The 13,506-nt window shown below is 55.0% G+C and overlaps 1 protein-coding gene across 11 annotated transcripts in view; it reads right to left on the bottom strand.

The window, feature by feature from the left end:
* The window catches only part of B3GNTL1 (UDP-GlcNAc:betaGal beta-1,3-N-acetylglucosaminyltransferase like 1), a 111,469-nt gene that overhangs the window by 2,824 nt on the left and 95,139 nt on the right, over positions 1-13,506 (bottom strand). For 6 of the 11 annotated variants that reach the window (XM_082442121.1, XM_082442120.1, XM_082442119.1 and 3 more), the window contains 5 exons: positions 9,336-9,471; positions 9,180-9,248; positions 8,657-8,731; positions 1,507-1,611; positions 29-769 (listed from right to left, as the gene is read on the bottom strand). In XM_082442121.1, the coding sequence (XP_082298247.1) occupies positions 1,531-1,611; positions 8,657-8,731; positions 9,180-9,248; positions 9,336-9,471 (361 nt within the window). In that variant the 3' untranslated portion in view covers positions 29-769; positions 1,507-1,530. The other 5 variants (XM_082442115.1, XM_082442114.1, XM_082442116.1 and 2 more) reach the window with 5 other exon arrangements.

Here is a 13,506-nt window from a genome sequence, read left to right on the forward strand (position 1 = left end):
TCATTAATGCCACTGCTGGTTTCCAATCTTGACACTGTTGACATTTGAGGTCGAATATTTCTTAGTTGTGGGGACCGTCCTGTGTGTTGCAGAATGTTTAGCAACAACCTAGATGCCAGTAGCAAACCCCCTTCCCAGCTGTGATGACAGAAATATCTTCAGGCAGATTCTGGGGGCAGATTCTAGTGGATAAAGCTTAAGAGATCATTTTCCTGCTGCCAGGTGAATGCAGGTGCAAGAGAGAATGTTGGGCAGAGAAAACGATAAACAACGACCATGTAACAAAAAGAATAATGGCTAATGTGTAGATTTTTAAAAGCACATAGAATTTTTTTTTAATGGACAATAGTAGCATACAGTATAAAAATAAACATGCATTTTTAGAAGGTCCTGGAGTCCTGTGGCCAGAACACTGATCCTCTTGCCTCTGACCAACACCTCGTGTGCTTTGGGAAGGGTCTTCCGAGACTCTACATGCAGAGACCCCGATGCTTTTAAATCACCAAGGCGGGGAATTCTGACTCAGACGTGACTCCACAATGAGGCCACTCCTGATTGTTCAAGGCCCCCGACCCTCCTCGGACCCAGGAGTTACTGCCTTGTTCACGTGAACTGTTAGGGCAGGGCTCCCATCAGTGGGAATCATCACTCAACTCCAGCATTGATGGCACTAATGATTCAACACATCGATGATTTGTTCTTGGGTCAAGGAGACAGGCCCCCGGGGGTAGCAGCCGTGCGTCACCTTTAGGGAAAAGCCATTGGCCTCCTGGGACCGAGAGACCAAATGCACAAAGGGACGATTCCAGACCATGTCTCAACATAGAACTCTGTAGCCACTGGTCCCCAATGGCCAGGGCGTGGTCACAACTGCCAGCTTCCCCAGTTCTAGCCATACATCCAACTTAGGACCAGTCGGAGAAGGAGACTCGCTCCCCTGACCACTCACGCCCACGGCCCCCCGCCAGGCACAGCGGGGCCTCCCCCTCCGCCCGCCCGCAGGTCTCTGCTGCGCTCGGTGAGGGGTCAGCTCCCCGCCAGACAAGCCGTGAGCACGCAGCCCCTGTCCCCGGGGTGGGCCTTGTCTAGTTCCGTGTCTCTCACGCATGCGGCCCCCACATGGATGGAGCCAGCCACCCACCCAGACACGGACCAGACTTTCCACAGTGGCCGGAGCTGGGAACGAGGCAGGCGCTGGGGAGCCGTGCAGTGACTAGAACGTCTGCCACAGACGCCAGGGAGGCTCTCTGGGGAGGGTGCACTGTGCGGCCGTGCGCTCCCCGAGGGCAGAGGAGCTGCTCACGGCTTGTGCTCACGACTGTGTGCTTCACCGCACGTAAACCACACCTGATAAGAACACTAAGACGCGCCCTCCTGGTGAAGGGGATCTGAGGGGCACCTGGGTGCCACCCTCCACTGGGCACGTTCCCCACTGGGGGCCACGGGGCCATCCTTCCCTACTTGCTCTCGACCCTGGGCTGCGGCTGCTGGGAGCCTCGTACGTACCTGGGAGCAGCTGCCATGGGTCCGTCAGCTGAAGTGAAGGAAATCCCGGCCCTCCTGCAGGTTCAGCGACCTCAGATTGTCTTCAAATGCGCCCCCTGTGAGGTCCTGGGGGAGGAGTGACAGGTCTGGCTCTATCCAGGCCTCCCCTGGCCTGCACTGGGGACCCCAGGAGCCTCCGTTGGGGGCCTGGGGTTTGGGGTTGCCTGTGGCCGCCTGTCAGGTGGTCCACTATGAACTTCTGCTCCACTGCTAGAAGGAGAAAAGTGCCAGAAGGGAACCTGTTGGCAGTTGGCCACAATGTCCCATAGGTCACCAGGGAGGCTGGGGGCAGGGGGTCCTCTGAGGTGCCTCCACCCAGCCTGGCCTCGGCCCCTCCCCACAGGAGGCAGCTGGCCTCCGACAGGGACTCGGGGGAGGAGGTGAGGCTCTCATGGGCAGTCCCTTCCGCTCATCTCTTGGTCCAGGGCAGAGCCAGCTTGCCCTGTCCTGACTGATCCTGGGGTCTCCGTGGTGGCCCCCCCGCCCCACCCCCATGGTCTCTCCAGGGCCACAGGTGGGAGGCGGCCCTGGGGACAGAAACTGCGACCCAACAGCCAGCTGCTGGCAGAGCCCCTCCCACCTCCTGCTCCAATACCCACCCGGAAGGCCGAGACAGGAGGCAGGCCCCACCCACGTCTTCCCTGTACCCTTGTTGGTGCGAGACTTGGGGGCGGGTCCCCAAACTCTTCAGATGGCCCTGTGCACTGGTGCTTCGGCCGCCCTCCCGTGCGGGGCCACAGTGGGGTTTTGGGAAACATCTGCAGGCTCCTGTCCCTCGTCCCAGCGCCACCTGCCAGGTCCCCTCCTGCCTCCATAACCAGCAAAGCGGGGTCCTCTCTGCCAGGACGTGGGAGGGGCTGCCTGACCACCACACTCCTTCCTGTTGGGTGTCATCCGTCTGTCCTTGGACCCAACACGGGGAATCACCCTTGTCCTGGGCTGTTTCTGCTCCTCTTACTGCTGTTACCGGGGCTTTGCTAGAAGTATTTAAATGAAAACCATTCTACCTGGAAAACACCTGAAATTTCCACATTCTGTCCTCTACCTGCTCTCCGTTCTCAGCCCCCCTTTTCTCCTCCCATTATCTCTCTGCTTCCAAGTTTTCAAAGGAAATACATGTGGGTTCAGGGCCAGCCCAGCCACAGACCTGGGCTTGTAGAGGGGCCACCGGGAAGGTACTCATGTGTCCATAAGTGGACACACCCCCTTAAGAGAATTAAAAAGGTCAGACATGAAACCAACAAGGACTAGAACCCAGAGGGCACAGAGGACTCCTCAGGTCAGGAGAAGACACACGGTCCCGCGGACGAGAAGCTGATGAGAAACACCAGGAGACGGGAAGTCCACACGCCTGACAGAGGCCGGAAAGGTCTTGGCCTCAGCAGGGATCTGACGGAAATGAGCCCCGCCGTCCAGTCACGAGGCCTAGAGGGACCCCTCCCTCCCTGCCTCTGGGCGTGCCCCCTGGCCTGGCCTCCTGGGCGCTGTCTAGCGAAGCAGAAGACGTGGCCACCCCACGACCCGTGAAGAGCGTCAGGACCCTCCATGAGAAGCTCTGGTGTGATGCCCACAGCTGGGTCCCGAAGCGCCAACGGGAAGAGGAGAGCAGGCCTCAAGCATGACGTGGAGGAGACCAGACCCCCAGAAACACAGCCGACTCTGTCACATGGACCACAGACATGCACTCTGCGCCAAACGGATTAGCGGAGAAAGTACAGAATCGGGCGGTGCTGGGGGAGGGCATGTCGCCCGTTAAATTGTGCGGCAGGTTCTGGAACAGAGGCCACAGAGTTTTCTTAAAGGGCAGATGGTTAGCATTTACGGCTTTGTGGCCATACATCCTCTGTGTTCTAGTAGAACTTTATTTACAGAAGCAGCTGGTGGGCCGCACTTAGGCCATTTTCCGAAGGTGTTAAGATTTCACAGAGTTTATTCAAAGAAGAAAAATGTGAGAAAAGTTCTAAAAAGAATAATGAAGGAAGACTAGCCTTACTCAGTGGTGAACATCATAAAGCTATAGTCAGTCATGGTGCCTGACAGCTGAGTAGAAAAAGGCCAGGACTCCAGAAACAGCTCCAAATCCATATGCATACCCAACACACAAAGACGCCATTTCCTGACTGGAAAAGATGTGGGTTTCTCACCTAATGATGTTGGGACCACTGAGGATCCAAAAGTAAAGAAAAAAGTCTGGATCCCTACTATAATCTTTATAACAAAATAAATTCCAGTTGTACCAAAAATATAAGGAAAAAACAGGAGTCTGAGGACCAGACTTGGATCATGTTTTTTTAAATATCAGTGAGAAATGATGGTCTTAGAATGAATAAAACCCCCAAAAGCCATACAAGGAAAAATTAATTTGATTATATCCAAATAACAAACTTCTAAATGGCAAAAAATATAAATTCAGTTAAATGACACAAAAATTTGCAACACATCACAGACAGTAGATTGTTTCTGTTACTGTATAAAGAAAAATACTGAGAGACCAATAGAGAAATGGGCCAATGAAAAGGATAAGGTACCAAAAGGGAAATAAAGATGAATGACAAATATGTGAAAAGATGCCCTCCTTACTCACAATATGGCATTGCCAACTGGAACCATAAACTTACTGTTTTTCACCTGTGGTTTGCAAAGGTGGAAGGTTTGGTCACACCGCTGGAGAAGGGTCATGGTGGGGGCAGGGTGTGTGAACTGGCTCAGCCTCCAGGGACAGAATGGCTGGTCTCACGACCGATAGCGGGCACACTCTTTGACCAGCACCTTTCAGACATTTATCCCATATGTGTAGCCACTTGAGCAAAATTATGCACATATAAAGATATCCACGGCAGCATTATTCTTAACGGTGAACACTAAAACTGGCCTAAAGGTACATCGATAAGTAACTGGTTAATAAATGTATGACACATCCATGTAATCGAGTGGGATGCAGATATTTTTAAAGTGAGGTACATGAATCCCTCAGAAGCTCCTGCAGCCAGCGATGAAGGTGTTCCTGCCAGCAGAACGGACCCTGGACCTGAGCCTTGGGAAACACGTTAAATAAACCACAAGCCGGTTTCGTCAATAAACATTGTAAGAAAGTGAGGGAGACAAAGGTCACGCTGGGTCTGCATTCCAACAGGCAAGTATGAAAAGATAGAACACGTCTACAAGGCAGTTAGATTTCAACACTGATGGGATATCTGGAAATTTGGGGTGACATAGTGGTATTATGGTAGTTTTTTTTAGCTTTTAATCTTTTCAGGAAACAAGAAATGAGGCTAGAATTTGCCTCGCTCCCAGGTTGGGGGAGTTGGGGCTTGGGGCTGGCTTCTTTGCTTTGGCTGAAACGTGCTGGAAAGTTTCCTTCATAAAAAGATAACAACACAGTTGGGTGGCGCGAGCAGATTTATATGGAATTAACTCCAAGATATACTATTATGTGAAAAAAGCAAAATAAAGAAGTATGTATAACATGCTGCTGTTTGTTAAAAAAAAAAATCACATACACCTTTCTGTTTCTACCTCTAGACCCTCCAAGGAAACAAAGTGGGTGACAGGGATGGGTTCCTTCCCACCCAAAGTCTGCTCTCCGGGAAGGGTTTGCATGGGTGGGGGTGTTCCCTTTGTGGCAACTTCAGGTCCCTGAGAAGTAGACCCTTAAGAGAGCCTATCTCTGAAAAGCTAGGTATCACTTGTGTAGAATTAAAACTTTTATTTTACAACTGCTCCTTGCAGCCCCATAATCATTCATCCAATTCTCCTGGCAACTTGGAGCATTGTTTGTCTTGGCCTCTCAGGAAACTGCTTTCAAACCAAGAAACCCAAAGCCAGGTGGGTCTGTCCCTGTGGCAGGCAGGCCCCAGATGGCCATGAGCCTGCCTCATAGCACCCACATCCCGTGGAAGCCCCTTCCCTGGTATGTCACTTCTCTGATTAGGTCACATGTTAGTGTGACGTGTGTCTTGCTACTGACCCTGCCCCTTGCTGGCTTTCACAGAATAAGCTGCCATGGTTGGGGGCCTGCATAGCAAACAGCCGGCAAAGCACTGAGGCCCTCGGCCAACACCCTGGAGATCTGACTCCTGCCAACGACCACGAGAGCTTGGAAGCAGATCTGCCCCAGGCGGGCCTCCTGATGAGACATCATCAGTGGCAGACACCACCACGCTCACCTGAAGCTGAAACCCACCTGTGGTGCCTGGACTTCTGACCCACAGAAATGTGAGGTAGTAAACCTGTGCTGTTTGAGGCTAAGTTTGTAGTCTGTTATGTAGTGATAGTTAAATAATGCAGGTTCAAGCTGGCAAACAGTCAGAAGAAAACCTCAAGGTGACACGTTGGGACTGGAGCCACCCGGCTGCCTGGCCCTGGGACACTCAGTGTACAGCCACCTGCAAAAGCACAAAGCTGGCCCCTACCTGACCCCACACACAAACATCAACTCAAAATGGGTCCAAGACCTACATGAAGGAGCTGAAACCATAAAACTCTTAAGAAAAAAGCACAGGGGTAAGTCTTCATGACCCTAGATTGGGTGGTGGTTTCTTAGCCATGACACCCAAAACAGGAGAAATCAAATTAAAAATAGATAAAATGGACTTTGTCGAAGTTAAGCACTTTTTGTGCATCAAAGGACACCATCAAGAGAATGAAAAGACAGCCCACAGGATGGGAGAAAATATTTGCCAATGCATCCAGCTGGGGACTTGAGTCTAGAAATATAGAGAACTCTCAGGACTCAACAAAAAGACAAACAACCCGATTAGAAAATGGGTGAAGGACTTGAACAGACACTTCTCCAAAGGAGGCAGACAAATGGCTAACAAGCCCATGAAAAGATGCTCCACGTCCTCAGTTGTCAGGGAGACGCAAATGGAAACCGCCGTGAGAGCCACTCATCCACCAGGATGGCCGTGACGAACAAACACACGTCACGAGGTGGGCGAGGATACGAGAAACTGGAAACTTTGGGCGGCTGGGGGCGGCCATAAGTCGCCCTAAGACCAGTGATTCCACCCCAGCTCCGCGTCCGAGAGAACTGAAAACACTTCCACGTGGAAATCTGACCTGAATTTTCACACGGCCTCATTCTTCAAACTGACAAAGCCTGTTGTGCCCATGAGATTCTGTTCTGGTTCAAGTGTTCAGCTCACCCGTGGCCGTACAAAGTCTCCACCAACTGAGCAGAGGAAACCACGCCTTTACTGCCTCAGCTTCTGTGAGGCTGGAGCTCAGGGCTGGGCCTGGCCACGCAGGGACCAGCTGGGACCCTGAGGCCACTCCTGGCGCCAGGCTCCCGGGGTCAGCCTGTTCTCATGCCCGCTTTCCCGACAGTTGGGTGACTTCTCCAAAGTGGCACCTCGAGGGGCAGAATCGGGACATCCAGCCTGTGCTCAGGTCCTGCATGCGACCCCACCTGACCAACACGCTACAACGCCCACTGTCCCCCGTGTCTGAGCTCGGGCCCCATGGGAGCACAGCCTCAGGGAGGTGACGTTCCCCATCAGGATGCGCTGGCCTGGTGGGGCCCCTGTGGAGGCGCCTGGACCACACGGTAAACCGCAATTGGAAGCTGTGAGTAACGCCAGTCAGTGCAGAAGGGGGTCTGGGATCTTAAAACCAGCCACCAACGAAGGGCTCTCCCCTTCTCTGGTGCCCTCCACATACACGTGGAGCTGGCCACCTACGCTATGAAAGTGTGTAGGGGCCGCAGGCTCCCTGAGCCCAAGGCTTGGTGAGAGTCTGCACTTGATGTGGGGTGAGAGGCACGTCCTGCTTGGTTCCCCACTGCTATTGGTGAACGCTGGCAAATGAACATGCACCTGCTTCCCTTCTGCTAAAGCCACCACCTCCAGGAAGGCCTCTGGCCGGGCACCCTGGTTACCAAGGTTTCAACCTCAGAGGCTGGAAACTGCTGGAAGCAGTGGCCTGTGTCCCCACACACTGTGCGTCATCCCACGTCCCCAGTGGCACAGCACAGGGACCTGCTCACCCATCCACTACTGTTGCCTCTTGAGGACCCTTTGGGGCAGCCCCGCCCCACATGAGCCGACCTGGGCCCTGTAGTCCTGGTGGATTAAGGACACTTTATATTTGCATTTGTGACAATCTATCTTTCTGACCACGGGGAGGAATTTCCAAAACAGGAGGACACTAAAAGTGTTCATCACAAGAGAAAAGTTGATAAACGTACTGTGTTAAAAATAAGTTTTTCACGGGACTTCCCTGGTGGTCCAGTGGGTAAGACTCCACTCTCCCAGTGCAGGGGGCCTGGTCAGGGAACTAGATCCCACAGGCATGCCGCAACTAAGAGTTCGCATGCCACACCTAAAAGATCCCACATGCCGCACCTAAAAGATCCCACATGCTGCAACCAAGATCTGGCGCTGCATGCATGCATGCATAAATAAATAAATAAAATTAAGTTTTTCTGGGAAGAACCTGTGAAAAGACAAGTCACAACTGGGAGAAAACATCTGCTAAACACTAGTCGACCAAGGGCCAGCACCACTCAATGCAGAGCTCCCAGAAACCAAGGAGAAGAGATGGACAGGCCAGCAGGGCGGGGGTGAGGCCTCCAAAACCAGGAGGACGTCTCCATCACCAGAGCCCACCAGCAGGCTTTGTGGTGGGAACTTGCACGCCAGGAAACGGGACCCACTCAGGGAAGGAGGGAGTTCAAGCACACAGGCCTTGCTGCAGGACCCCAGCGTCGGGCCCAGAGCCGAGAAATGAGCACCTGCCCTGCGTGGCCGCGAAGAGGGAGAAAAGGCAAGGGGGTGACGGAGAAAACTGTTGGGACGGCAGTCACTTGGCAGGGGTCGGGGGATGCAGGGCCGGCGCAGGTGCTTCTGGGCGGCCTTGTCCCCTGCAACTCTCATGGGAAATGCAACCTGCCTCATGGGGCACCATCGCCGCCACCTCCCCCGACACCCCAGGCCTGGCTGGAGGTGGCCCTGTTGTCTCCTGTCCCCGCCCCCATGCGGATCACTCTCCTGGCCCCCCAGAGCGGCGGTCATCACTTCCCGTCCTAGCCCGCAGCCTCCTGGTGGACACGACATACCACCTCCTGACCCTGGGACTGTCCCAGCCACACATGCCCCAGCCTGACACTCACCAGCTTCACGCAGATGACAAAGGGTGGCTGTGCGGCTCGGAAGTGCAGGACCGGGACCCGGGGCTTGGGCCTTTCCTGAGAGGAGAGAAGGGCCACAGGCTGCTCCACCTTGCTCCCCAGTGCCCCACCTCTGCCCCACTCACAGCTCAATGCCCTCAGACAGGCGCCCGGGCCACGGTCAGACCCAGGGCCGGACCTGGTCTCCAGCACCTCCACCCACCGCCTATGGCTGCCGCAGGACTTACCTGAGGTGGGCAGCGGACAGACCCAAGCCTGCGAGGAGCACCTTCCAGAGGGGACAGGGGCAGGTGGGGGCAGGCACAGGTGCCCTCTGGGGTCCTGGAGACCCCAGGAGCCTGAGGGCTGCATCTGCCAGGCCTGGCAGCTGTCTGGGCCCAGATGGCCTTTCCCAAGGAGGAAGGTTCGGGGCAGTGTCTACTCAAAAGGCCCAGGACGGTGCCCCAGAGTGCGATGTGGGCGGCCCCTGTGCATGACCGTGGGGCTCGGTGGGGAGGGGGCGCACCTGAGAGTCCTCGTAGCAGTAGAAGCCCTTCTTGATCTTGTTCTCGTCCACGTCACAGAAGGCGACCACCTGGGGAGAACCCAGGACGCCAGCCTCAGGGGCAGTGGGGGCAGTGCTGCTGGATGGGGGAGGGGCGGGACAAGGGGTGGGCCCCACCTTGCACCGTGATCCTGCCGTCAGGCTGCGGTAGAGCCGGCGGCCCTGCCGGCCCGCGTTCCAGATGGTGAAGGTTGCCCAGTGGGGCAGGGCCCACTCTTCCAGGAAGCGGACGCGGTGGGTCCAGATGGTGGTCCTGTGGGGGATGGGGGGGGTTGTGACCCAGGAGGGCAGGGCCTCCAAGCGCCCAAGGCCTTCCTCCCACCACCCCTGAGCCTGCCCACAAGTCCCCCTGGTCTGGGGCCCCTGGGGCAGTGCTGCAGCTGTTGGCTGAGTGACTGAACCAAGGAGGCCAGGACCAGAAGGTCGCACCCCTCGCCCGCCCTCACGGCACTCAAGGAGCGTGCGGGACACCAGGCACAGAGCTTGGGGAGCCCGAGGGAAACCCAGCCACGCTGATGTCCGGCACCTGCGACCATGGTAAACATGACCAGAGAGGCCTGGACGTGACTGCCCACCTTGAGTGGCCACATGGAAGGGGCCACAGTGTCCTGTGGAAGCTGTGCAGATGGCGGGGTCACCTTTCCCAGGTGGGACCCCCTCCCTTGGCCCCTTGCCACATGCAGACCTGAGGTCCAGGCCGGCCCTTGGGGCCTGCAGCCCCAGTGCCCGGGGAGAACAGCGTGTCAGCTGTCTCCAGGTTAAAGTGGTTGGACGCAGGGACAGGACCCAAGGCGCAGGTGTGAAACCATCACTTAAGAATCGGGAAGGTTAAGGGGGAGCTTCTGCAGGTACACAGTGGACCAAACTTGACCCGGGTCTTCCTTCCCAGAGAAACTTCTGACGTAAGGAAGGGTGGCACACCCTTGTATAAAATCACAGTTTACACCTGGAAGTGCCCTCCATGGACCCTCTCACGGAGCCCCAAGACCTACTGTTCTAGGCCAGGCGCAGACCTGCTGCAGCTCCCCCGCGTTCTACAGTGTGGGTTCAGCTCCTCCCTGGTGTCTGGCCCGGGGCTCTGTGTGGCAAGTGTTGAACCCGTGGTTCAGCAGCCACTGCCCCGCCGCCTTCTCCGTGGCGACCAGCTTTGAGGGTCCCACAAGGTACCTCAGGGGAGCAGCTCCTCCAGGTGAGGGCGTGAGGTCCACGGACACAACACAGTGATGCCCACTCTAATGCAACTGGGCACCAGTGTCCACGTGCCCAGGGGTGGGCTCTGACTGCTGGGCTGCTCTGTGGTTGGTCCACCCACGTCCCACTTGAAATGTCTCAATTAGGGTTGTGCTGAGCAGCCATAATTTCAGTGGTCGGGGGGTACTGGGGCTTGTGAAGGTGAATAAGGTGAATAACTCCCCAGTCTGGGCCGTTTAGCACAAGCTAGACACACTCCAGCCCAAATGAGACACCACCAGGTACAGCACTCAACACGCAGCTTTGGCAGCATCCAAGGAACGAAGGACAATTCTGAGAACAAAACAACTGAACTTTCTGCAAATGAGCTCTGACAAACCCATGAGACCCTGACAGCAAGGAAGAGATGGGGTGGGCCCCAGGTCCCCACCAGCAGCAGGACCTGCGCCACGCTCCAGGCCCTGCCTGGGACCCCAGGGGGCACGCCTACCACCACAGGGGCAGCAGGAGATAAGGGACCACAGACATCTGGGCAGGTCTCGCCCTCTGCTCCACGGTTTCCTCTCTGGCTCCTACTTTTTAAATTACTTTTGTTGGCAAAAGGTCTGGCTGCTTCTGTGACTTAATTGCTTCTCTTCTTATCCAGTCAACTCTCTTCAATTTGATAAACAATTCAATGAAACTGCCAAAAAAATGCCCAAAGGTTTTAGGGACACAAGGAAATGAAATGGCCCAACCAGGACTCCACTTAATGCTCAGGGACCAGGACAGTGTGGGGCCCGCACCAGCGTGACCACCAGACGCAGGGGTGACGGGCCGGGTCTGAGCAGCGCAGGGTGCCTCACCTGGAAATGGCGCCTGTGGGACAGAGCTGACCCCCACCTCCCACCGCCCGCGGAGTGGATTCGGAGGGACTGTGGGTCCTGAGGGTACAGCCCCTGCCTTGCGCCCTCCCTGTGCCTCCGGAGTCTGGTCTCTGGTCTGAGGACACACCACACAACTCAGAAACTGCCACCAATACCTCCGTGTTGTGGACAACGAGATCCTTCCTGCTGCCGCTGTCCTGCAGGCCCCCTTCTCCGCCGTGCTGCTCAGTTCTTATTTATTCGGGAGAACAGCCCAGGTGTGTCCTTCCTGCCACTCTTAGCCCTGCGAGGAGGCTCCACCGAGGGCTCGGTGTGTGGGAGCTGCTCACAGGTTTCCTCAGACCCACAGGTCGGCATTTCCAGAACCTTCTGGAAAGCAGGGCAGTGTCAGGGATGCGCACCGCACCAGGAGGCAGCGGGCCGGAGGTGGGGGCGGGGAGCAGTGGCGTGTGTGGACCCTCAGCAGCAGGACGGCAGGAAGGTCCACGCGGTGACGAAGACGGAGGAGCGACGTCACCACACAGAGCTCAGCCCTGAGGGTGAGCAGCACGGTGACTTTGGAAGAATGAGGCAGAGCGTTGCCACCGACATCACACTTTTAAAGAGGGAAAGCACACTGTTTAGAGGACATCACATGTGGTAAAAGTATAGAGAAATGGATCTCATGGCAAATAAACATCCCACTCAGGATGAAATGGAACCTGGGAGATGCAGGAGGTTTGGGGAAATGGGTAACTTTTTGTTTTAAAGATGATTCCTTATGCCTTTTGGCTGTCGGAAGTATTTCATAGTGAAAATTGTTAAATGATATAAATGCTAATCATTCTCAATTTAAAATGCAAAGGCCGCGATTCAGGGAGCCTCTCAAACAGAGGGCTTTTTGAGAGAGAGTTTGAAGGAAATCAATTATTGACAAGCCTGAGGGTGTAATTAGCGCTCGTTGCTCTGTGAGGTTTTGCTGCTCAAAGACTTTAATCCAACACAGAAACTAACATGAGATCACCTCTTTTACGTTGTGGGTGGCAAAGCCTCACGCTGCAAAAAGAGGGGGAAAAAGTCTCAACATAAAAGAATTATCGCATGAAAACAGAATGAGGGTGTGTGTGGCGCAAGCCGTCTGGCTGGCTGCCTGGCCCCCCAGGTACATGAGCACCCGCCACACCATGGGTGGGGAGCAGGAGGTCACCACCAGGGTCATCACAGACACGCCTTCACGTTACCTTGCTTCACAGGAGCTCAAGGTGACGACACATGTACGCGAACCTTCAGGAACAATGGAAGAGATCCTAGATGTCCAGGCACTTCTCAGCTCTGCAGAAGTTACCAGATGTCCTGGCACTTCTCAGCTCTGCAGAAGTTACCAGATGTCCTGGCACTTCTCAGCTCTGCAGAAGTTACCAGATGTCCTGGCACTTCTCAGCTCTGCAGAGGATCCCAGATGTCCAGGCGCTTCTCAGCCCTGCACAGGATCCCAGGTGTCCAGGCGCTTCTCAGCCCTGCACAGGATCCCAGGTGTCCAGGCGCTTCTCAGCTCTGCACAGGATCCCAGGCGTCCCGGTGCTTCTCAGCTCTGCAGAGGATCCCAGGCGTCCAGGCGCTTCTCAGCCCTGCACAGGATCCCAGGCGTCCAGGCGCTTCTCAGCTCTGCACAGGATCCCAGGTGTCCTGGCACTTCTCAGCTCTGCAGAGGATCCCAGGTGTCCAGGCACTTCTCAGCTCTGCAGAGGATCCCAGGTGCCCAGGCGCTTCTCAGCTCTGCAGAAGTTACCAGATGTCCCGGCGCTTCTCAGCTCTGCAGAGGATCCCAGGTGTCCAGGCACTTCTCAGCTCTACAGATTCATGCCCAGAAAACCATCTTTGTACTTTATTCACCCAGAGTTCCCAACTCCATTTATGGATTGTGGGAAAGTGGTTACTTCCTTGAAGAAACACTTGCCAGATATTTTTAAGATTTTAATGAAACTCACATAGAGTAAGAGCAAGGATCTTAAGTGTGCATACAAGTCAGACGGTTATGACAAACATGCACATCCGTGTAACCCACACACCTATCAAGAGGTGGGACACTTCCACCACCCCAGAAAGCTCCCTTGTACCTCCTTTCCCCTGAGAATACCACAGTCTCGTTTCTATCACTGTGGACTAGTTCTGCCTGTTGGAGAACTCTGTACAAGTGGAAGCCACAGTATGCTTGCTTTTGTATCTGATTTCTTTTACTAACCATATTTTTT

The sequence above is a fragment of the Balaenoptera physalus genome (assembly GCF_965194825.1).
Source record: "Balaenoptera physalus genome assembly, chromosome: 20".
NCBI lineage: Eukaryota > Metazoa > Chordata > Mammalia > Artiodactyla > Balaenopteridae > Balaenoptera > Balaenoptera physalus.